The sequence below is a fragment of the Heptranchias perlo genome, chromosome 18, assembly GCF_035084215.1.
Source record: "Heptranchias perlo isolate sHepPer1 chromosome 18, sHepPer1.hap1, whole genome shotgun sequence".
NCBI classification, from domain to species: domain Eukaryota; kingdom Metazoa; phylum Chordata; class Chondrichthyes; order Hexanchiformes; family Hexanchidae; genus Heptranchias; species Heptranchias perlo.
The window spans coordinates 39,519,262-39,542,611 of record NC_090342.1 but is presented as its reverse complement, the minus strand read 5'-3'; the positions used below and the strand labels follow the sequence as shown (position 1 = coordinate 39,542,611).

General features: G+C 41.1%; 1 protein-coding gene across 6 annotated transcripts in view; it reads left to right on the top strand.

Moving 5' to 3' along the window:
- LOC137334786 (FYVE, RhoGEF and PH domain-containing protein 4-like) overlaps positions 1–23,350 on the top strand; it is a 252,962-nt gene that overhangs the window by 223,774 nt on the left and 5,838 nt on the right. For all 6 annotated transcript variants that reach the window (XM_067999753.1, XM_067999752.1, XM_067999755.1 and 3 more), the window contains 10 exons: positions 1,226–1,364; positions 3,275–3,333; positions 5,474–5,623; positions 8,834–8,926; positions 9,025–9,104; positions 14,065–14,095; positions 17,206–17,301; positions 18,360–18,485; positions 19,356–19,505; positions 19,604–19,747. In XM_067999753.1, the coding sequence (XP_067855854.1) occupies positions 1,226–1,364; positions 3,275–3,333; positions 5,474–5,623; positions 8,834–8,926; positions 9,025–9,104; positions 14,065–14,095; positions 17,206–17,301; positions 18,360–18,485; positions 19,356–19,505; positions 19,604–19,747 (1,068 nt within the window). The remainder of the gene's footprint in view (positions 1–1,225; positions 1,365–3,274; positions 3,334–5,473; positions 5,624–8,833; positions 8,927–9,024; positions 9,105–14,064; positions 14,096–17,205; positions 17,302–18,359; positions 18,486–19,355; positions 19,506–19,603; positions 19,748–23,350) is intronic.

The window sequence follows — 23,350 nt, the reverse complement described above, 5'->3', positions numbered from 1 at the left end:
TGCTTCATTGGCTAAGGCGATAGGCCATTGGACCCGATGTTCATGAGGACGTAGATGCCCTATTGATGTCGCTGTGCCATTATCAATTCGCATTTCCAGCAATTTGCAGTGCAAAAATAATACGACCTGAAGGGTGAACTAAACAATCTAATTCATGGTGCTCACCGTGAGATGTGCCCCTGCAGCAATTTTTGGGCCATTTTCTTGGGGTCTCAAATTGACCAGAAGCTTAAATGAATGCGGTGACTATGAAAGCGGGGCAGAGGCTGGGTACTCTGCAACAAGTGACTCACTTCCTGACGCTTCATAGATTCCCCACCAACTACAAGGCAGAAGTCAGGAGTGCGATGGAATACTCACCACTCACCTGGATGGGTGCAGCCACACTCTAGAAGCCTGACAAAATCCAGAGAAGAGCAGTCCACTCGATCAGCTTTCCTGCCACCAGACTCTATCAACATCCTCTATCACTGGCACACTGTGGCCTCAGTAGATTCTATCTGCAGGATGTGCAGCAGCAACTCACTAAGTTTACTTCGGCAGCACCTCACAGCTCCACAAACTTGAACACTGAAAAGGACAAAAGCAGAATGTCAATGGAAACATCATCATCTCCATGTTCCTCTCCAAGTCACACACCCTCCCGACTTGTTATGGTTCCTTCATCGTGGCTAGATCAAAATCATTAATGCCCTACCTAACAGTCACCACAAGGACTGCAGTGGTTCAAGAAGAAGGCCTACCACCACCTTTGCAGGGCAACTAGGGATGAGGAATACATGTGGCCTTGCCAGCATCCCAAGAACAAATTTTGAGAAATTTTTACCCCCGCCACCCCTTACCTTGTAGCCCAGGGTCACAAAGATCAATTGTAGGGCCTCTATTGTTCCAACTATGATCAACTAACTCAGCACAGGTAAAAAATCAAACCTGAGCACACTATTTACTAACTAATTCATCAGGCGAGGAGAGAATGGTTGTTTACAACATTCTGATAGTAAGCCAGGGTTACAGACAGGTACAATGTACTGTTTTCCCAAAATTATGCTGTGTATTTCATGACCAGTTACAATGTTCCACTTGATAAATTTTATATCTACAGCCTATTTTCAAGTAGCTAGAACCAATTACTTTTACTTTTGACTTCTTATTTACATTTTGCTTTTTTTTCTTAGTGGTGCTAGCTTTGATTCGGCTGTTTTGACAGTGTTTGTCTGTTTTTCAGAAACAAGAGATCTGTGGTTCCCTGACAATACAACATCACATGTTAGAACCCGTCCAGCGAATTCCTCGCTATGAGCTACTCCTCAAGGATTATTTGAAGAAACTACCACAGGATGACTCAGACAGGAAAGATGCAGAAAGTAAGGAAAACCTGAATTATTTTCAAAATAGCTTTCATACTGTGATTGCTCTTTTAGGACATTAATCGGTCAGATTAGAATATTCCTTCTAGGTACTCATCAAAAATGAAGCTACATAAATCTCAAACAATTTTTGTTTCTTTTTGTTGTTTTCTCCTTTTTGAGTATTCTGTTCATCCCCACCCAACACCCTTGAGCAAGAGGGTGTGATAATTCTGACTTAGGATGAAATGCTATTATCCTCTGGGTAAAGTAGCTTGCAGAGTAGAACCAGGGTAAGTTGGGAATTATGCAGTAGATGTTTACAAACCTGAGCACGTTATTCCTTTACATTATTTCCTTCAGTATACCCCACATAATACACATCACCAAAGCAACACTGCAGCCCTAATCCCACATTAACCTGTATGGTTATAGATACAGAAGCATGCAAACCCTTCTTTGCGCATATGTCCCTGTGCTTTGACTTCTCTTTTAATATCCCATCCTTGGTCGGCAATTTGAGTGCATGATGTTCAACTCCTCAATTTTGTACAATTATGGTACAAAATTTGGGCTTTTCTTGTTTCCTATTTAAATTTATTACCATTTTTCTTTCTCCACATGGTAACTATATGTTATCCTCTAGCTTATGAGGGCAAGATGTTTAGGCCTAGGACTGTTCCACATCTGAGGATGTTCTTGAAATGGAGAGATGTACAGTTCTTCACCTCGTTATTATTTCCATCTTTTGCCTTTCCATATCTACATTGTGCTCCTTCAGCTTTCGGTACAAGAGAACCGAGGACAAACTTGTCTTTACCTCCTATTAATGTCTCTAATCCTATCTATAAGCATGGATAAGTTTGCATGCTGATTTTTTTAATCCTTTGATGCAGAGTTTCAATTCCCTATTAAGAGGGAATTAGATAAGCAATCAAAGAAGGAAAATAACATTAAAAGTATTGAAATAGGATTGGATAGCTCCAAAGGAAATCTAACACTGGCAGAGCCATGATGGGCCTAATAGCCTCCTCCTATACTGCATGATTCCTAACCTGTGCAATCTTGTATTTATTGTACATGTCCATTAATGTTTCCAGATGTATAAGTGGTATAGCTCAGGGATGGACACCCATTGTCATGCCCCACTGCCATCCCTACTGAGGTCAGCTGATTCAAACCAGACCAGGGGATTGAGCCTGGAATCTTCACCTTCTGTATAACTCAGTACCACGCTGCATAGTGTGATTATCAACATTTGTGATACTTGCATCGCACCAAATTGTGAGATCAGTGCTTCAGCAAAGAAACAAATTGTGGTCTGTAAATAAATATTTAGGAAGTAACCTGAAGGACAGAATATTTGCAAATAAATAGTTTATGTATTTGATTATATTCAATTACAGTGGTATTTTCATCTGAATGCTGAAAAGTTGATGGTTAGGCATGTTCCTGGCACCATTTGACTATAAGATGTCTGTACAAACTACTTGGTTGCTGGAGAACTGCTCCAGAGCAAACTTCTTCCCAGAAGTTTTCAGTGAATTTGATTTTAATTTTTAAAATTGCAACACCAACTCACAATCATGACAAACTTGACCGAGGCTCTGTGACATAATGTTGGAGAATAGCAATTTTAAAGTTGTAATTTCAGCTCGGGGTTCAGATGACTGTGGTGAACCATTTGAGCTTCACTTGCAGGGTTATGGTGCCATCTGAAATCGTCAATCAAATTAATTCCTTATAATTACTCTATCCATTATTTTCCATTTGTTGTATTTCTAGGTCAATGTAATTTATTCAGAAACTATAGAGAATTATTATTATTGACTGCATTAGCAAGATACTTATACAGATTCATAGTTTAATTATTCAATGTCACAAAGTATTATTTTAATTTATTTTTTAATTTATTTAACATTTCTCAGAGTCCCTTGAAATTATTTCCACTGCAGCCACCCACTCAAATGCTGCAATCCGTATGATGGTGAGTGCAAAAATTAAATTTACCTTGATAGCTGTAAATGGCATTATTTTTTTAACAAGGGCTCGTGTAGGAATACCTATTTGCAAGTGAACAAGTAATCACCATTGACAGACACCGTAAATGCAGGGATCCTTACTGCCCAGAGAGAAATCAGTACAATAAAAAAAATCAATCAAGTTGGGAGTAGTTAACAGCAAATTTATATAATAAATATTCATTGTGAAGCCTGTGAACAGTGAGATCATCTCACCACTGCACTCTTGTGACATTCCTGATCATGAATATCTCTACAATTGCATCTGTTGTACAGCTTGCTGTCAAACCAGATTTACTGCAGCATGTTTGATTTCACTGCACAAGCTGCTGGAGAAATGTAAATTGTTTCTAATGGTGCACAAGCATTGAGGCAGGCCCAATGATTGAACTGTAAGGTTGAGCAATGGCAAAACAGGTATATACTGTGTTTAATAATTCATATCTCTGAGGATTAATTTGTGCAGGAGACATTACATACCGACCCAATTTCTGTGAACCATTATTCATGTAAAATTACTACTTTTACCGGTTATTATTGTTGTTCTGTTGAACTTGATGCCACATAACCAATTCAAATTAAGAAGGCAATAGGTATATTAAATCTCTTTGTGGAGAGTGTAGGATCTGCATAAAGTAATGTATTTATATGATCTTGCTATTCAACACTACAAGAATGCTAACAGTTTACATCTGTATTAAAAAGTCATCTACTGTTGGACTTTAGCCATAAAGTTAAAATAACTCACTGAACATATTTTCGATGAGGTCTAAAAGAGCACAGAATGATGATGACGTGTTTTAGTGATACCTGGAAACTCCTGCATGTTCAGAAATAATGTTAATGACCATGCCTTTTACCTCAGCAAGATCATACCGGGGATGGGAAACTATAGTTATGAGGAAAGACTTGAGATCCTGGGACTATTTCCACTGCAGCAGAGAAGGCTGAGATTTAATTGAGGTTTTTAAAATTATGCAGATTGAATAGGGAAAGGCTATTTCCTCTGGTTGGGTAGTCAGTGACAAAAGTGTCATCAATTTTAAATTGAGAGGGGTTAGGAGAAATTTCTTTACATGGAGGAATGTTGGAGTATGGAATGTTTTGCCACAGGGACTGGTTGAGGCAGATACTATTGCAGCTTTTAAAGTAAAAATTGACAAATATTTGAAGTAGGAAAAGGTACATGACTATAGGTAGGATAAGGGGCAGTTGGGTTAATTTTGGATTGCTCTAACAAAGAGTCAGCACATAATGGGCTGAGTGGGCTCCTTCTGTGCTGTCAACTTCTGTGATCCCATGGATTGTTTTCTCTCCAGTGAACCCAAACTTCCACCCTATTGTTTTCTCCCCTTGCAGGTTTTCCCCAGAGCTGTACGCCTCTTGCAGCCAAGAAGGGGCAAGTAGCATAGGGGGACACCTTTAGCTTGACAGCCAATTCCTGAGCAACATTTATTACCAGTCATAAAATGGTCCACAGCCCACATCTAGCTGGGATATCTAAAATTCCAGAGTTTGGGAAAGACAGTAGCCATGGTGATTTTTTCTTTAGTGACTCCAGGAGCCATATATAGCTACATTTGAACTTGTGACCAATTTAGCAGTCCTCTGATTGGATATGATTGAAATTACACAAATTGAGGCCAGTCCACCAATGTTTCCACTCCTAAATATTACAGTAAAAGGGGAGAATACGTTAGATTACAATAAAGCACCCTCAGCATCTTGGCTGTGAGTGGTGTACTGCATCAGATTTGTAGTGTAACATATGAGATGTTCCAACTCGCACTTGGTGAGTTTCTAACCTCAGCAATATTTTTAGAAGTCCAGAACAGAAGTTAGGCATTTCCGTCTAAGGACTTAAGAATAATTGCCAGCCCAAGACTTCTTCCAAACCCCATCCACTGACTAATCTTGCGTACCAATTAATGACCAGCTCAAGAATGACTTTGGAGATTTGCCCACTGTTGAAGAAAAATACATGGCATGGGGGATTGAAACCTAGAAACGGGAAAGAAAATTACTTTAAATGAAAGAGGGAATGTACTCTTTTATAGCATGCTATTAGAAATTTAGGTAGATTACTAATATTTTGTTTACATTTAGGAAAAGATGAAGAAGTTGATTGATGTGTATGAAATGTTAGGAGGTGAAGAGGAGGATATTGTTAATCCCTCAAATGAACTAATAAAAGAGGGGCAAATTCTTAAACTGGCTGCTCGCAACACTTCTTCACAGGAAAGATATCTTTTCTTGGTAAGTACTGCTGCCTTTAAGAAGTAACCTGGCAACAGGAGTAGTGAGAACTTGCCAGCCTGAGAGCAGCTAATCTTGTTCAATTTGTTTGGATTTAGCTGATGTGAGGGAAAGAAAATGGGCACCAAAGAAGCCCGACACCACTGACCAAAATCAAGAGTCTTTAGAGATATCTTTGGTCATCTACTCAGCTGGAGGACTAGAGTCCATCCCTTGAGAAACTGGAAGGGATGTACATGAGTGTAAAATCCATGATCTTTTGCTATACTTCGACAAAAAGCCCAAAATTGGATCCATTGTTAATGGTGACCAGTTACTGCAGGACGCAATCGCGGAGAGTTTCCTCGGAGCTTCTCCCACTCCACCACTGTAACTTTGCCAGAGGTAATGTCGGAAACTCCGTTTACATGCATAAACAGGACTTCCACCAAAGTTACGGTAGTGCAAGGCAGAAGGCCCAAGGAAACTCCCAGTGATTGACATCAGGCTTATTTGATGTCTTGGCCCCAATTTTCAATGGAAAACTGATCTTCATTGTGTGCAATATGCTTCTTTTTTGATGCTCTTAATTCAACACCTCATTGCTCCTTCCACTGGGACAGATCATTATTATCCTAGTGTTATATAGCTCAAAGTACCATCTTCAGACACAATTAACTTTGCCCGAACAAAATATGTAATTTTGCTTTGGACTGTTCGTAATTCAATTAGACACATTTCACACAATGTCCATTATACTTCATTGAAATCCTAGTGCTAACAATGGAGTTGCAATTGCTGATCTGTAATATACTGGAGCTGCATTAATTAGCAGCTTTGGAAAGCCTTTGTATATTGGTATTTGATAAGCTGGTAACAGTAGCAGGGTACTTATTAGTGTAATCCCTAGATTCTGGAAGGGTTCCATCAGATTGGAAAGTAGCAAATGTAACTCTTCTATTCAAGAAATGAGGGAGACAGAAAGCAGGAAACTACAGGCCAGTTAGCTTAACATCTGTCATAGGGAAAATGCTAGAATCTATTATTAAGGAGGTTATAGCAGAGCACTTAAAAAATCGCAATGCAATCAGGCAGAGTCAACATGGCTTTGTGAAAGGGAAATCATGTTTGACTAATTTATTAGAGTTCTTTGAAGAAGTAACAAACAACGTGGATAAAGGAGATCCTGTGAATGTGGTGTACTTGAATTTCCAGAAGGCTTTTGACAAGGTGCTACTACACAATATACAAGCTCATGGTGTAGGGGATAACATATTAGCATGGATAAAGGATTGGTTAGCTAACAGGAAACAGAGTGGGCATAAATGAGTAATTTTCAGGTTGGCAAGATGTAATGAGTGAAGTGCCACAGGGATCAATGCTTGGCCTCAACTATTTACAATCTATATCAATGACTTGGATGAAGGGACCGAATGTATGGTTGCTAAATTTGCTGATGACACAAAGGTAGGTAGGAAAGTAAGTTGTGAAGAGGACATGAGGAGTCTGCAAGGGATATATATGTGAGTAGGCAAAAATTTGGCAGATGGAGCATAATGTGGGAAAATGTGAACTTGTCCACTTTGGCAGGAGGAATAGAAAAGCAGTATATTATTTAAATGGAGAGAGATTGCCGAACTCTGAGGTACAGAGGGATCTGGGTGTTCTAGTACATGAATCACAAAAAGTTAGTATGCAGGTACAGCAAGTGATTAGGAAGGCAAATGGAATGTTGTCATTTATTGCAAGGGAAATGGAATATAAAAGTAGAGATGTTTTGCTACAGTTGCACAGGGCATTGGTGAGACCACATCGAGAATACTGTGTGCCGTTTTGGGCTCCTTATTTAAGAAAGGACATAATTGCTTTGGAGGCGGTTCAGAGAAGGTTCACTCGACTGATTCCTGGGATGAGGGGGTTATCTTATGAGGAAAGGTTGCCCAGTTGGGCCTGTATACATTGGAGTTTAGAAGAATGAGAGGTGATCTTATTGAAACATATAAGATCCTGAGGAGACTTGAAGGGGTAGATGCTGAGAGGATGTTTCCCCTTGTGGGAGGGACTAGAACTAGGGGACACAGTTTAAAAATAAGGGGTCTCTCATTTAAGACGGAGATGAGGAGAATTTTTTTCTCTGAGGGTCGTGAGTCTGTGGAACTCCCTTCCCCAGAGAGTGGTGGAGGCAGGGTCATTGAATATTTTTAAGACTGAGTTAGATAGATTCCTGATTAATGAGGGAGTCAAAGGTTATAGTAGGTCGACTGGAAAGTAGGGTTGAGGTCACAATCAGATCAGCCATGATCTTATCAAATGGCAGAACAGGCTCGAGGGGCCGAATAGCCTACTCCTGCCCTTAATTCGTATGTTTGTATGTGTCTCTCCATACTGTCCCCACTTATGTGGTTTGTTTTCCAGAATCCTTCCTACTGGTACTGCCTACCAACATTTGCCACAAAAAAAAAGATGCTTAGGGCAATATAACGACTTTGCACTCCTGGCTAGGAATCTTCCCTTCCAGGAGAACACATCAGAAATTCAGGCAAGCACTGCACATAATTTTCCAACTATTTAAATTAATAGCTGGACAATCAGTCACAGGCTCCTGAATTTCCAATATCTATGCCCAGTTAAAAAGTTTTCCCACTGGGAGAGCAAAATTTCTATCTTATGGACCCTCTGTCACCTTTATTTCCAGCTTGTAGTCAGTGTGAATTACACCTGCCACATCTTCAATATTCTTGGATGACCCTGCCCCCCAAATCCCCTCACTTCCTGGTTAGTGTCTATCTCCTCTTCTCTATCTCTTCCCCCACATACCACCCTCCACCACCACCCCCCCCCCCCCCAAATCCCCACAAGAATCTTGCAAAGTGCTCTGAGATATTATTTTACATGAACCCTACATAAATGTCTACCTTATAAAGTAATATCTATTATTTGAATTGATCTGTGTTCATGTTATAAACAGAAAAAATATTGGGATCCATTAGATATGAAATTAGCTAACGGGCAGACACAACATTATAACACACTGCTGAATTTGTTCCTGGTGTTGTTGAGTGAGTTCCACCATCAATGTATGTGTTATTTAATGGGGCTCTCTTTTTAAACAAAGGCATGAAGTTGCAGCTAAAACTGTTAATGACTATTCTCCCATCCCCAGGGCTCACATTCTGTTATGCTGAAATTGGTTAATAATTTGCAGATTTTTTTATTGTTTTTTTTCCACAGTTGAACAATATGTTGCTGTACTGTGTTCCAAAATTCAGTTTGGTGTTCACACGATACTCAGTTCGAACAAAAATTGGCATTGAAGGCATGCAGGTTTGTCAAATTCCTATTTAATAGTGAATTGCAGTTCATTTGTCTTTTCTGAATCATGTCACCTAAACATTTTCAATTTGTGATGCTGAATGTTTTAGGTCGTTGAGACCCTTAACAAAGACTATCCAAACACGTTCCAGGTCTCTGGAAAAGAACGAACACTAGAGTTGCAGGCTAGGTAAGATGAAACATGCTTTAGCAGTTATTATGCAGATGTAAAATTATTCTCTCTGTATTGTTTTATTTCAATTGAAAGAATGAACTTGCATTTATATAAAGTGTTTCACGTATTCTGGACATCCCCAAAGTGTTTCAGAGCCAATGAAGTTATGCGCAGGAAGGTCCCACAAACATCAAATGAGGGAAACGATCAGACAGTCTCTTTTTGTGGTGTTGGTTGAGAAAAGAATGTTTACCTGGACACTTGGAGAACTCTTCTTCAAATAGTACCATTAGTATTTTACATTCACCTGAACATGCTGCCGGTGCCTCAGTTAACACATCCTGAAGACAACACCTCCAGTGCCGTACTGTGGCATTATAGCACTGTTGAAGTGTCAGGCAAGAATGTGCAGTCAAGTCCTGGAATGGGGCTTGAACCCATAAACATTTATCTCGGAGGCAAGACTTGGTGTGCTCTTTATCATTAATTTCTAAAGTCTTGCATCCAGTACATCCCTTTACACCTTTTTTAAAGCTATTTTTAGTCTGTTGCACACAGCACAAAACTTTTCCAAATTTATCAGTCAATTGTGATGACACAAAACTTGGAAGGGTAGTGAACAATGAGGAGGATAGTGATCGACTTCAAGAGGACATAGACAGGCTAGTGGAATGGGCAGACACATGGCAGATGAAATTCAATGCAGAAAAGTGTGAAGTGATATGTTTTGGTGGGAAGAACGAGGAGAGGCAATATAAAATAAAGGGTACATTTCTAAAAGGGGTGCAGGAACAGAAATCTGGCGGTATATTTGCACAAATCGCTGAAGGTGGCAGTGCAGGTTGAGAAAGCATACAGGATCCTGGACTTTATAAATAGAGGTATAGAGTACAAAAGCAAGAAGGTTACGATGAAACATTGGTTCGGCCACAACTGGAGTATTGTGTCCAGTTCTGTGCACCATACTTGAGGAAGGATATGAAGGCCTTAGAATGATTCTAGGGATGAGGGACTTTAGTTACGTGGATAGACTGCAGAAGCTGGGGTTGTTCTCCTTAGAGCAGAGAAGGTTTAGAGGAGATTTGATAGAGGTATTCAAAATCATGAAGGGTCTGGACAGAGTAGATGGAGAGAAACTGTTCCCATTGGCGAAGGGGTCAAGAACCAGAGGACATAGATTTAAGGTGATTGGCAAAAGAACCAAAGGCGACATAAGAAAAAACTTTTTTTTACACAGCAAGTTGTTCTGATCTGGAATGCACTGCCCGAGGGAGTGGTGGAGGCAGATTCAATGGTGTCTTTAAAAAGGGAATTGGATAAGTACTTGAAAGGAAAAAAATTGCAGGGCTATGGGGAAAGGGCAGGGGACTAGCTGGATTGCTCTTAGAGAGCTGGCACAGACTCATTGGGCCGAATGGTCTCCTTCTGTGCTGTAACCATTCTGCGATTAGCAATCTAACTTAGTGAGGCTGAAAGATAGTTGATGTGGGTGTTGGAAAAAATATCTCTGATGCAGATGGGGATGCTCTTGAGATTAAAATTGAGGCATATTGTTTGGGTTGTGAGAGGAAGTAAGAGGAACTTCACTGTGCGTCTAAGCATGCTTAACTGAGCTGGGAGTGTTTCTCGCAGACGTTGAGGCCTCGATCTTTGCAGGGAGGGCGTTGGGGGGTGGGTGGGTTTGGTAGCAGCCAGGAAGTGCGGGTAACGCGGAGGTCCAGCCGAATTTAATGGCAGGACCTCGTTTAAATTTTTTTCTCCGTTTCACGGCCTGCAGCCAGCCAGATTGAGAGGCTGGCTGGCTGTCAGGCGGGAAGGCCACAATCGGGGAGCAGAGCAGAAAGGAGGGCAAGATCGCTGGAGAGGGAGGTTGAAGAGATCACGGTGGGGGGGGAGGAGGAGTGATGGCAAGTCGCGTGGAGATCACTGGGTGGGGGGGTAGGGGTGAAGAGATTGTGGGGGATTGGCAAATTGCAAGGAGGAAGGCCAATCAAGGCAGGTTTGTTTGGGCGGCCCAGGGGAAGTCCTCCTGGCCCACAAGCAGTGCTAGAAAGGCACTTACCTGCTGGATCTGGCCGTTCTCGCCTCCCTTCAGCAGCAGGTCTCCCGAGCCCTGGGAAACCTGGCCCGCAGCTGTTAAATGTAAAAGTCTGTTAAAATTTAAGGCATGCAGTTTTATTAATATATTTAAATAACTGACCCTCTCGAGAACAGGTTAATTGTCTGCCCCCCCCCCCCCAACCTGCCTCCATTAAAACCGGAAGTGGGCGCATTCAGGGCTGGTTGGTGTCGGGCTTCAGATTTTTGAAATTTTAACCCCCTGCCACTGTCTCGCCCATCGTGGGTGGTTAAAATTCCCTTCCTGAAGTTAGTGCTGCATTTCCCAGCTTGACGAGCACAAATTTCACTGGATAATAAGTACAGAATATTTCAGGTATGTATTTGTCATTTTTTTAATGATCCGAAGTGTGTTTGCACCTTCCCCACAAACTGCAGAAATTGAGATTGATTTTATTAGTGAGTGGTTCATCTTGAATGTTTTTTGGCCGAGCACATTTACTTCATGGAATGAAATACTACTAACGTCACTTTGCCGAGCAGCAAAGTGAGGGTGAGTGTAATAGGAATTTGCTATATTCCACACAGATGTAGTAATGAGTCGAGGCACGTGCATCATTAACTCTGCAGTTCGTCCTTTTTGCTGAGTTAAATTACCAGAGCACAGCGTGTTCTCCCTGCGTGTGAAGTTGGGGTGTTGTTTCTTCCCCATTTCTTATTGCTCAGCTGAAAGCAATCTGCCCTCCTTTATTTAAACAACCTGGTGTGATATCTCTTCCTCCTCCAAACAACTGTAGGTAAGATGTGTCACAACTGATGGAGTTCCTGTATGTAGTCACCACCCAATAACATTCAAATTGGTCTCCAGGCTTAGTGATTTAAGTTGTTGTAGTGAGAGTACCTTTAAACAGCTATTATAGGCCAATTATTGCATAATTTACCCATAGTCCTTAACATGGGAAAAATGCTTTGGAAATCTGGATGGCCTAAATAGGTGAATATGGAACAAGCTAAAAGAATGAGTGATTCACTGTGATTAATGTGACTGTCTGACTTTACCACTAAGATTATTTCCAGTACTTTGCTGAATTTTCAGAATTTGTTAACTGACTACATATGCCTGGTAGCTACAGGGCAATGCAGTTGCAAGCACTTGATGTCAGAGTAATAAATGATACACACTATTTGAAGTTAAAGCAGCACTGCATTTATGAAAAATTTGTTTACAAACAAAGCAGTAACCTATTGGACGACATTCCAATTAGCTCCTGATACTTTCCTTCCTAAACAAAAATGTTTGAACATTTTAATTTTCATGAAGATAATGCATCTTTAATTTAATGTATTAAACATTGCCTTAAATAATTCACAAATTATTACTGATGGTGCACTGAAGGTGGGGTACACATCCTGTTGTAAATATCTCAAATAATGATTCCTTTGTCCTTATGAAATAACCTGGTAGGACATTGATAGGCTGGGCACAGGCTTCAAAAACAAGTTCATTTCTAACATACAATGATCTGCCAGCTCCACCTGTAGGATTTAAACAGTATTTATGCTTATTTGAAAAGTGACTCTAAACAAGTGTTCAAATAAAATAATAAAGGTGAAAGTGCAGACTTATTTGTCCTTGCCTGAGGCACATTTTTTTCCAGTGGGTTCATTGGGATAGTAATCAGGTGCAGGAACTCTGGCTGGCATTTAACCCCTCCCTAGTTTCAGTAATTGAGTAGAATGGACCTATACTCTCAAGTTTAGAAGAACAGGAGGTGATCTCAATGAAACATAAGATTCTGAGGGGGCTTGACAGGGTAGACGCTGAGAGGTTGTTTCCACGAGCTGGAGAGACTAGAACTAGGGGGCATAGTCGCAGGATAAGGAGTCGGCCATTTAAGACTGAGATGAGGAATTTCTTCAGAGGGTTGTGAATCTTTGGAATTCTCTTCCCCAGAGGGCTGTGAATGCTGAGTCATTGAATATATTCAAGGCTGAGTTAGTTAGATTTTTGGACTCTAGGGGAATCGAGGGCTATGGGGATCGGGTTGGAAATCAAGGTTGAAGATCAGCCATGATCTTATTGAATGGCGAAGCAGGCTCAAAAGGCCGTACGGCCTACTCCTGCTCCTATTTCTTATGCTGTTCTGTTCCGTTCCCTAACTTCGGGTTAGTGAGATACATTCTATTATACCCTTTCCTCCACCTCAACTGAGTTTAGCTAACCTTAATACAGAAGCTTTCTTTACAGATGCTGCCTAATTTGCTGAGTGTTTCCAACATTTTCTCTTTTTATTTTGATTTTCCAGTATCTGTAGTTTTTTGTTTTAGCGCAGAAAATATTGAGACTTTTTTAATGTATTTTTGTGTGTTATATGTATAAATATATGCAGGAGCTAATGAATATTAGTTTATGAAAGTTTTTTAAAAACATTAGCCAAAAGATTTAAAGGGAAGACTCAATTTCCTACAGAGGAAAATAGTCTTTATGATATTGGATGTAGAATGTGTGATATGTTTGTAACATTATAACTTGTAAGTGTTTTGTAGTGTTTGAACTAAATGTGAAATAACATGGCTATGAGCCTGTTGCAGAGATGTAATGAGTACTGGTGACAAAGGTCAGAATGTACTTGATCCATTATATTTCAAACCTCACACAAATATTAATTGTGTGTTCAGTCCCTGTGACAGAGGATAGCACAGTGCATCCTGGAAGATATTTGGAGCACTATACAGAGAGTGTAACTACTTGTTGGCACTTCCGGGGCAGATTCTTCTGTCTGTTACATGAGCGAAACCATAAAAGCATTTAAAAAGGAACATGTTTACGATTTTGTTATGCATATTGAATAAAGGAAATCTTCCCCCTGAGTGAGTACTCTGGAGTGTTTCTGATTAAGTTCTTGTTTTATTCCAGCTCTGATCAGAACAAAGAGGAATGGATAAAGGTAAGAACTGAACATATTGTTTTAGATATCTCACATCTTGGCATTTTGATAGTGATCTGAATCAAGGCTGAAGCAAGTTCTTCAAAGGTTGCAGATAGTCAGAATTTTCTTGCATGTAAGCAAGAAATTAATCTTTTATTCAACAAAAAGGTGACGTTGGACCTATGGTTCCCAAAGCTCTCCACCACTGGGGTTTTCCTCGCGCCATGTCTGGGCCTGTTGTAGACTAGTTGATAGAGATTGATTGCTATGCTTAGTCAACAACTCTGGTATCATTGTATCATGTGACTACCAGGATGGTAGAAGGTGAAATAAATGAACCTTGGGTCTTTTCTCGTCCAGCAATTCCTATGTTCCTAATATCTGTTTCACAAGTAACATTTACAGATTTCAAAACAGGATTTTCGTGTTAAAATTGAAGAGCCTGGCAGAAGTAAACAAGAATTGAACAGCCTTCCCCATTTATGTTTGGTTGTATTTGTTACGAGAATAATAAAAAAAAATAACTTCGTACTTTTTATTAAATATTTGAATTCATCAATATGGGGGTATTTATCTCTGTGGAATGAAATAGTTCCCCTTTGAATACTCACTGTCATTAAAGGACACGGGGGAGTTAGTATAGCACAGGTGTGAATATTTCTACTCCCCACACTAGTTGTCCTTATGACCTCCAAGTGAGACTGGCAATTCGTAATGAAATATATCTCAGTTGCTCTGTGCTGTGAGCCCACACTGACTAAAAACTGGGTTGACACTGCCTCAAGCTCATCTCCTGCAGTGCCTTTATAGCCAACCGAAAGTGGAATATCATTCTTTCCCTCAGTTTTGGGCTGGATTCAATCCCAGAGTCTGAATTGCTAACTTATGACCAGTGAGGACTCAGGTTTCATGGTTGCAACATTTTTTTCTCATGTGGTGGAAGAGATTCAGATGGCAAAATATACTGAGAAGCTGGAACAGTTCATACAATGATCTGAATCCTGAGATTGTGTGGTATCCTTTGTTGAACTGACCTGTTAATCTTTTATAATTTTTTTGTGTTTATAACATGTAGCTTCTATGTGGGTAAACAGGCCTGGAATCAAATAACCTGCTATAAGGCATTGCACACTTTATGCAACTAATTTTACATCGATGTGCTTATTCCTCGGGTGCCTGCTCCGTAACACTTGGTTTTACTAGGTTATAACAACTTGTGATGGTGTAATTTTCAATTTGTTTACCTCACTGGGTGATATACCATTTAATTGACCTCACTTAACACAATGTACACATGATAACTCCTCAAACTGTCAGACTAATAAGTTGGATTTTTATCAATTTTCCACTTTGTTTTTTTTTTAAAAAAAGCCCAGAAATTCCTTTAGTTGTGATCCCAGCCATTACATTGGAATGGTCCTGACCCCACAAACTTCGGTGAGGCATCTCATTTGCATGGCTCAGCTGGAGTGCAAGCATCACTTCAAGCTAAACTTTAGTGTCCACCTGCCCATGCCAGCCGGAAACTCTGGCACTTGCCTGTGAATGGGTTGCCCATGCCCTCCTCCCATTACCTCATCAGTCCCCTAAGCAACGGGGTCCACAACTGCCTTCTGTGACGGTCGGTACCCCTCCATTCACTTGGTCTGCCAGCTGGCATTACAACACTGGGTCCTGACCATTGATCAGGACTGAGAACTTCCGGTGCATGGAGTCCCTGCCCTGGCTGCACTCCCTGTCCGTCATTTGTCTGGTCAGGAAGTTTTGCCTCTTACAAGGCAGTGTAACTGGGTCTCTGCTGTTTGCCATGGGGCTCCACCATTCTCCTGCCAGAGGTGCTGTGAACTCGGCGGAACCTCTGTGGAATTTGAAGGACCAAATCTTTTGTATAATAAAATAAAAATCCAGTAGCTAAACAGGATAATTCAAAACTGTACATTATTTTGAGATTCATAAGTTGACTAAACATTGGAGTGTCACTGGGCAAGAATGTTTTACATAATCTAAGCCCTCAGTGGTGCTGGACTCAGAATAATTTTACTATTTCAGATACCTCAGAACAAATACTATTTTAAATCTGCAATGCATTTTCACAATCAGGTTCCAGCAAGATGGATGGAGGTATTTTGTGAACCTATTCACTTTTATTGAACATTTAACTGCCTGTAATGCCAGGAGGTTATGCATAAACCTGACTAGCAGTAGACTGCAATACATCACAAGAGAGTCTGGAAGGTTTGCAGTTAATGATTTCCTTGTTAACCTTTACCTGTGCAAGCCTGCCTTTTCCTTTGATCGCTGGAGAATTTCTGGTGCAAAGCAAGGAGATGCCACAGGCTTTGCTATGCATATCATTGAGGCACAGCTCAGATCAGTAACTCCATCCTCTCGCTGCCGTGCTTAGTTCTAGCACTCCTCACTCTTATGACATTTGGTGAAGAATTTGTTTTGGTATATAAAGGCTGGTTACCTCAGGTTCACCTTTTTTCCTAGCAGGAATAAAGGAGATGTTTACAGAGCCAGTCACAAGTCTTACAAATACAGTTGAAGTGTTGTGACGCAGTTGGTTGTCAGTGCATGAAACTAATTGTATACTTTTTGTATATTCAGGTTTAAAATGGTAGAGGCCTGTTATATTTGTGTTCTGAGAAAAACTGACCGGGTTTTGCTTTGTGGTATGGAGTGTATGATCGATTATTGTATGAACATTTCTGAATACAGGGGGAAAAAAATCAATATTATCCAGGAATTTTTTTTTAAATCATCTGATTCTTTGAGATACCCAGTATTTGTATTTTTCATTAATCTACAGTGGTATTTTTAAATAGTTTCTATGATCTGTATATATTTGAGTGCAAGGCCTAGAAATTTGGTCGCACCCATCCGGGCAAACCAATCTTGCAGTGGGGGTCTCAGATGGTGGTTAGCTAACCAGCCAGAAACACCACTGGCACCAAGATCAAGTAACTCTATACAAACTGCTCTCTGTATGGCTCAGTACCATCCCATGTGCTGACTTTACCCACTATGCCATTGGGAAGCTACTTTTTTTGGCTTGTTAATCTTTGTGGCCTGGTCTGTACTGTGCTGTTTTTTAAAAAAAATATTACTTTGTTTTTTTTTTACAGGCTCTAAAGGATACAATACAAGATTTTAATCAGAAGAATGAAACTTTCAGATCCGCAATAGCCAAGGAAGGAGAGGAGCAGGGTTCTGAGGTTTCAGTAAGTTCATTGACATTCAGGAAACTCACTGACATTAACGTAATCTTGATTTTTATGCTGAATTAGGTAAAGTACACAATGATGAACACATGTTATGAAATGTTCTTTTCCATTGGTGTTTTTTTCTCTTGATTTTCATCTGATTATCGTGATGCTTCAGTATTTAAGAGGAGTTATTTGGGACTTTTTTGCAACAATATTGTATCTCAATTTTCACATTCTATTTTTAATGAGTACTCAGATTTTGTGTAGCGACCCTTCTTACTCTGGATGATTACTTAATTCAGAAATTAGAATAATGTTTTGGGGAAGGCTTTACAGAGGCACAGAGTCCACAGTGAAGTTATTTATCCATGACTTTTAGCAGAGGTTAAAAAACCATTTGTGACCAGAGAACTACGACTAAATTGAGATGAATGTGAATAGTGTCAAAATGAATTTCACAGCTCAAGAAGGATTCATTTCTTTTAAGAGGGGACAGCATTATTAGTCCTTTTGCAAGATCATTTTCTCCATCTACTCTCCTGCTGTTTTTGTTTAGCGCATGCTCTGCTTTCCTGAAATCTGTGCATGTAATCCAAGGATTTAACAAGTAACATTCAAACCCATTTTTAAACTCATTCCTGTATCCATCCCAACTGACATCGGAACACAAGAGGTCAGATAAAACCACAGCTTATATTTTGATATTCACGTGAACACAGGTTTCCATTGATTTCAGCAGAAGAGGAAACCCCAAACACACTGCTTTAATCATCGAACAAGCAAAAGAATTTGGAGACACCAAACTTAATTTAAGTCCAAACATTCACAGAACACAGCTGTACCAAACATAAAATGGGGTTATTGTATTATAAAATGACTGAGATGTAGATTTTATATCTTTAATGGATCTCGGGACGTATCTGCTGTTTGCAGGAAACAGATATGCTGATTAAATGGCACTGAGGAGAACAGATCAATCTGATTTATAAGCAGCGTTTTGTTCATACGTCGTCTGACTGGCACTTTCACCTTTGTTTCACATGATCTTTTCTTCTCTTTCTACTATTCCAAAGACTGCAGAGCTGGGCATGAGGGCACCAAGATGGATTCGTGACAAGGAAGTTACTTTATGCATGAAATGTAAGGAACCCTTCAATGCACTGACCAGGCGAAGACATCATTGCCGTGCATGTGGATATGTAAGTGGAAAGGGTGACTCAGTGTGCTTGATTTTTAATACATTTTTGTAACCATTGGATCTACTGATGCTTGCAGTAAGTTGGAAGATACACTGTTTTATAAGGAAATGAGCATTCTTTGTTATTCAGCCATTCTTCATCCCACATTGAAACTGATCCAATCTTGCTTTGATTCTGGGGAATCATTTTTTTTGGTCCCAACATCATAAAGACCGCTCCCATGTGATCCCCCTATTCCTGCTCCCATGTGATTTCCCCCCCCCCGATCTGTTAACACTACATCGAGAAGAAAAACTTTAAATTGGCTTCAGGGATCTAATTAGCCCTTTGGCAAAAGTGAAGCTGCGATTGAGCCTCTGATAAGTACACAACTGAAAAGGGATGCAGATGAGAAATGTAGAATGGGCACAGCAACCAATAACATGGGAAGGGGATACAAGAACAGGCTGTTATTTGTCAAGTAGAGAATGAGTGAGCACCTGAATATCACAGGGAGGCAGCAGTGCCAGCTGACAATGGCTGGGAACAGGTGGAGAAAGAAGAATCCAATGCAGCTCTCTTGGAAGAGGTGAGCACTCAACGTAAACCACAATGGAACGCCCAGTGGGGTCAGTAGAAGCTGAGGAAGCGGGTTGGAGGCAAAATGAAAATCAGTTTCTGGCCAATTAAATAACAAGCTAAGAGGTGCACAAAGATGAACTTAAAAAATTATATTAAAAATAATACATGTAAAGATTAAAATTTAGTACTTACCTGCTATTACTTACCTTAATCAAGATTTCTGACAAACAGGAGGCTACATAGATGATGGAATTTTCAGCCGAGTGTGACCCATCGGGAGTGTTTGAATGTGTCTTTTTATTTTTCTAGGTTGTATGCTGGAAGTGTTCTGATTACAAAGCAAACCTTGCATACGACAGCAACAAACTCAGCAAAGTATGTAAAGACTGTTATGTCATAATAACAGGGAAAACTGACAGTGAGGAGAAGGATGATAAAAAAAAGAAAGGAATTCTGGAGGTAGGAACTGTGGTTTTCTAAGTATGATATTATTTGCATCTTGTTTCTTACTGTAGTCAATTAAATTTGCTTTTTTAAAATTTGCCCCTCCCTTTCAGATTGAGGCAGCTGAGGTCTCAGAAAATTGCATCATCTGCAACTTCCTTCACTACCTGGAGAAACCAACCAAACCCTGGCAGAAAGTGTGGTGTGTGGTTCCTAAAAATGAGGGATTGGTTCTTTATATGTATGGAGCACCCCAGGTACCAATGTTAAATCTTAAACAATAATAACATTTTTGGCTGTGTTAGGGAGAGGTAGGACACAGATTCTTACTTGGGATTCCCGCTGTGGCAAGTTTCAGATCATCTTTGTCATCAGAGAGAGGTACTTAGTGGAAAGCAGGTATTTACCGCATAGGGAGCAAAATGGGTAGGTGTGTGATGCCAGCTTCTTTTGTTTTCTTCTTAGCAACTATCTTGAGGGTGATTCATGTTGGAACCAATTACATAGAAAGAAATAGAATTAGGGTACTGCAAAAGGAGTTTCAGCAATTATGATTTAGATTAACCGGCACCTCCTAGAGGGAAGGAGATTTAGTATCAGGACATGGGGGGAAGGATCGAGGGTCAGGACGGCGGTGATGAGGTGGCGAGGGAGTCGGGACCAGTGGCAATGGGGTGGGAGTCGGGAGCAGCGTCGATTGGTGGAGGGGATTCTGGAGCGGTGATGATTGGGGGGAGTTGGGAGTGGTAACAATTGAGGGGGGAGTCGGGAGCAGTGTCGATTGGTGGAGGGGATTCTGGAGCGGTGGCAATTGAGGGGGAAGTCGGGCGCAGTGGCGATGGCGGTGGGGGGAGTCGGGGGCGGGGCCCGAGCAGCAGTTGGGTCCTTCAATGTGGGATCAGGAGGAGCAATTCTGCTGCTTCTGGCTCCATATTCAGGCACGTTACTTACCTTCTTTGTTGCGGGCATTCTGTGGGGCTGGTTTCCTGAAGTGCAGATGCCTCAGGACAAGCAAATGTTGGAGCAGAGACCTCAAGCAGGCATTGGGCCCTTTTTCTTTCATGTGCAAAGGGCCTAAGGTCTGCTTCAGGTATTGGTAAAGGACACTTCTTGTTTGTCCTCACCCATTATGGTGGTCTGCGCACTTTCGGCCAGATGTTTGCACGCACCTCCTCCCCGTCATTTTACGGCCTTAGTATGCCGCATCGCGTCTGAAAAACAGGTGCTGCACGACCCAATTTCTAGGTTCATAAATTTAAGGTCATCACCAAACGAACCAATGGAGAGGTTAGGGGAAATATTCTTAGTGTTTTTAGGACATGGAATGTTGTACCAGAAACAGTAATCGAAGCCGAATCCATAATAACTTTTAAATGGGAGGAAAAATTAAAAAGGAAACGGGGAAAGGGCAGAGGAATGGGACTAAGTTGATAGATCATTCAGAGAGCCTGCACAGGCACGATGGCCCAAGTGGTCTCCTTCTGTACTGTAAAATTCTATACTTCTGTGGAAATGTTATACAACAGGACAAAACAGACAGCCAGAAAAACTGGAAATTCAAACAGGCAAAGAGCAAAGGCAGAAAAAAGAGAAATTGAATAGGAAATCAATAACCACAGTCAGAAATAATGATTCAAAAAGAGGAAACTATTGGTAGCTCAAAAGGCTGAGAAATCAAACTGGAAAAAATGAAAGGCAGCTCAAACAGCAGAACAGTAAATGGACAGTTAGTGAAAAATGGGCGAGTGTACACATTATACATTCACAACAGTGCAGTTAAATTCTGAAGTCAAGATCTTGCATCGTGCAGTTATGCCACTGTTCTGGTCAAAATTCAAACTAGGCTGTTTTGTAATGACTTTTGTCAGTAGAAATTTTAGTTAGGAAAGCAAAACAATGGTACATTGGTACTGAAAAGAAATGCTGGGACTATCACAGATTTATAATGGGCAAACGGGGCCAGATATAAACACAGTACGGGTATATGAAACAGTCTGGGACAGCGGGAGACTGGCTGGAGAGTCCTGGTAAACAGGAGCAGAAATCTTGATATAGTGAAGATTTTTTCCGTTCTTTGGGACTGAAATTCCACAGTATGTCCGCTCATTATAAAAACTATTTATTGATAGTAAAGAAATAACTTGCTGTTTGTTTGATATTTAATGCAACTAAAACAGTACAAGGATATTAACAAACAGTACAAGGATATTAACAAACAGCTGAAAGGCAAAAGTGGAAGTGAGGCTCAAAGATTGGGAGAGTTGCAATAAAAGTTGGTATTGAAATGTGAAAGAGTGCATTCAGTTCAGTGAATCCTACCAGTTATTCTTTAAAACATGGGAAGAAATCCTGTGAATGCTATACATAGTGAAGTTGCAAACACATTGGAGGTGATTTTTGTGTTCCTACTGCCCCATTTGAGCCTAAAAACAGGGTGGTAGCAAGACAATAATGGCATATGGAACAGAAGCATGGAGATACCATCGAGTTTCCATCCATCCTGAGTTTCGGGGGTCCTCAATCCAGATGGTCAGAGCTCCCGCCAAAAACAGGCAGGAGCCTCGTACATATCCTAGATCAGGCAGTTAAGACACACATGCCATTTTTCCGTCCTTACCCATCTGACTATCACTGGTTCCTGCTTCCATCCACCAAACTGGTACAAATCTGGTAGTAATCATTGTCGGTACAATTAGAGATCCTCAGCTGCAGTCATGAGAAGCTGGATGGAGGTTTGGGATGTAACTTTACAGCAGTTGCTTGTGGGTTCAAAAAACCCCTCCTCAAAAAACCTCTGTCCTTGCAAACTACTGCCCCATTTCCAACCTCCCTTTTCCTCTCCCAAGTCGTTGAACGTGTTGTCGCCTCCCAAATCCATGCCCATCTTTTCCACAACTCCATGTTTGAACCCCTACAATCAGGTTTCCACCCCTGCCACAACACTGAAACAGTCCTTATCAAAGTCACAAATGACATCCTATGTGACTTCGACCGTGGTAAATGATCCCTCCTCAACCTTCTCGACCTGTCTAGAGCCTTCGTCATGGTTGACCACACCTTCCTCCTCCAACGCCTCTCCTCCGTCGTCCAGCTGGGTGGGACTGCCCTCACCTGGTTCCATTCCTATCTATCCAGTCGTAACCAGAGAATCACCTGAAATGGCTTCTCTTCCCGCTCCTGCACCTCTAGAGCCCGGCAAGGAGCTATCCTTGCCCCCTCCTATTTCTCATTTACATGCCGCCCCTCGGCGACATCATCTGAAAACACGATGTCAGGTTCCACATGTATGCTGACGACACCCAGCTCTATCTCACCACTAACTCTCTCGACCCCTACGCCATCTCTGATTTGTCACGCTGCTTGTCGAACATCCAGTATTGGATGAGCAGAAATTTCCTCCAGTTAAGTATTAGGAAGTCCGAAACTATTGTCTTTGGTCCCCACCGCAAACTCCATTCCCTAGCCACCAACTCCATCCCTCTCCCTGACCAATGTCTGAGGCTGAACCCGACTGTTCGCAATCTTAGCATCCTATTTGACCCTGAGCTGAGCTTCCAACTCCATATCCTCTCCATTACCAAGACCACCTACTTCCATCTCTGTAACATCGCCCATCTCGGCCCTGCCTCAGCTCATCTGCTGCTGAAATCCTCATCCATGCCTTTGCTACCTCTGGACTTGACCATTCCAATGCTGTCCTGGCTGGCCTCCCACCTTGCACCCTCTGTAAACTTGAGCTCATCCAAAACTCTGCTGCCCGTATCCTAACTCACACCAAGTCACGCTCACCCATCACCCCCGAGCTCACTGACCTACGTTGGTTCCCGATCCAGCAATGCCTCGATTTCAAAATTCTCATA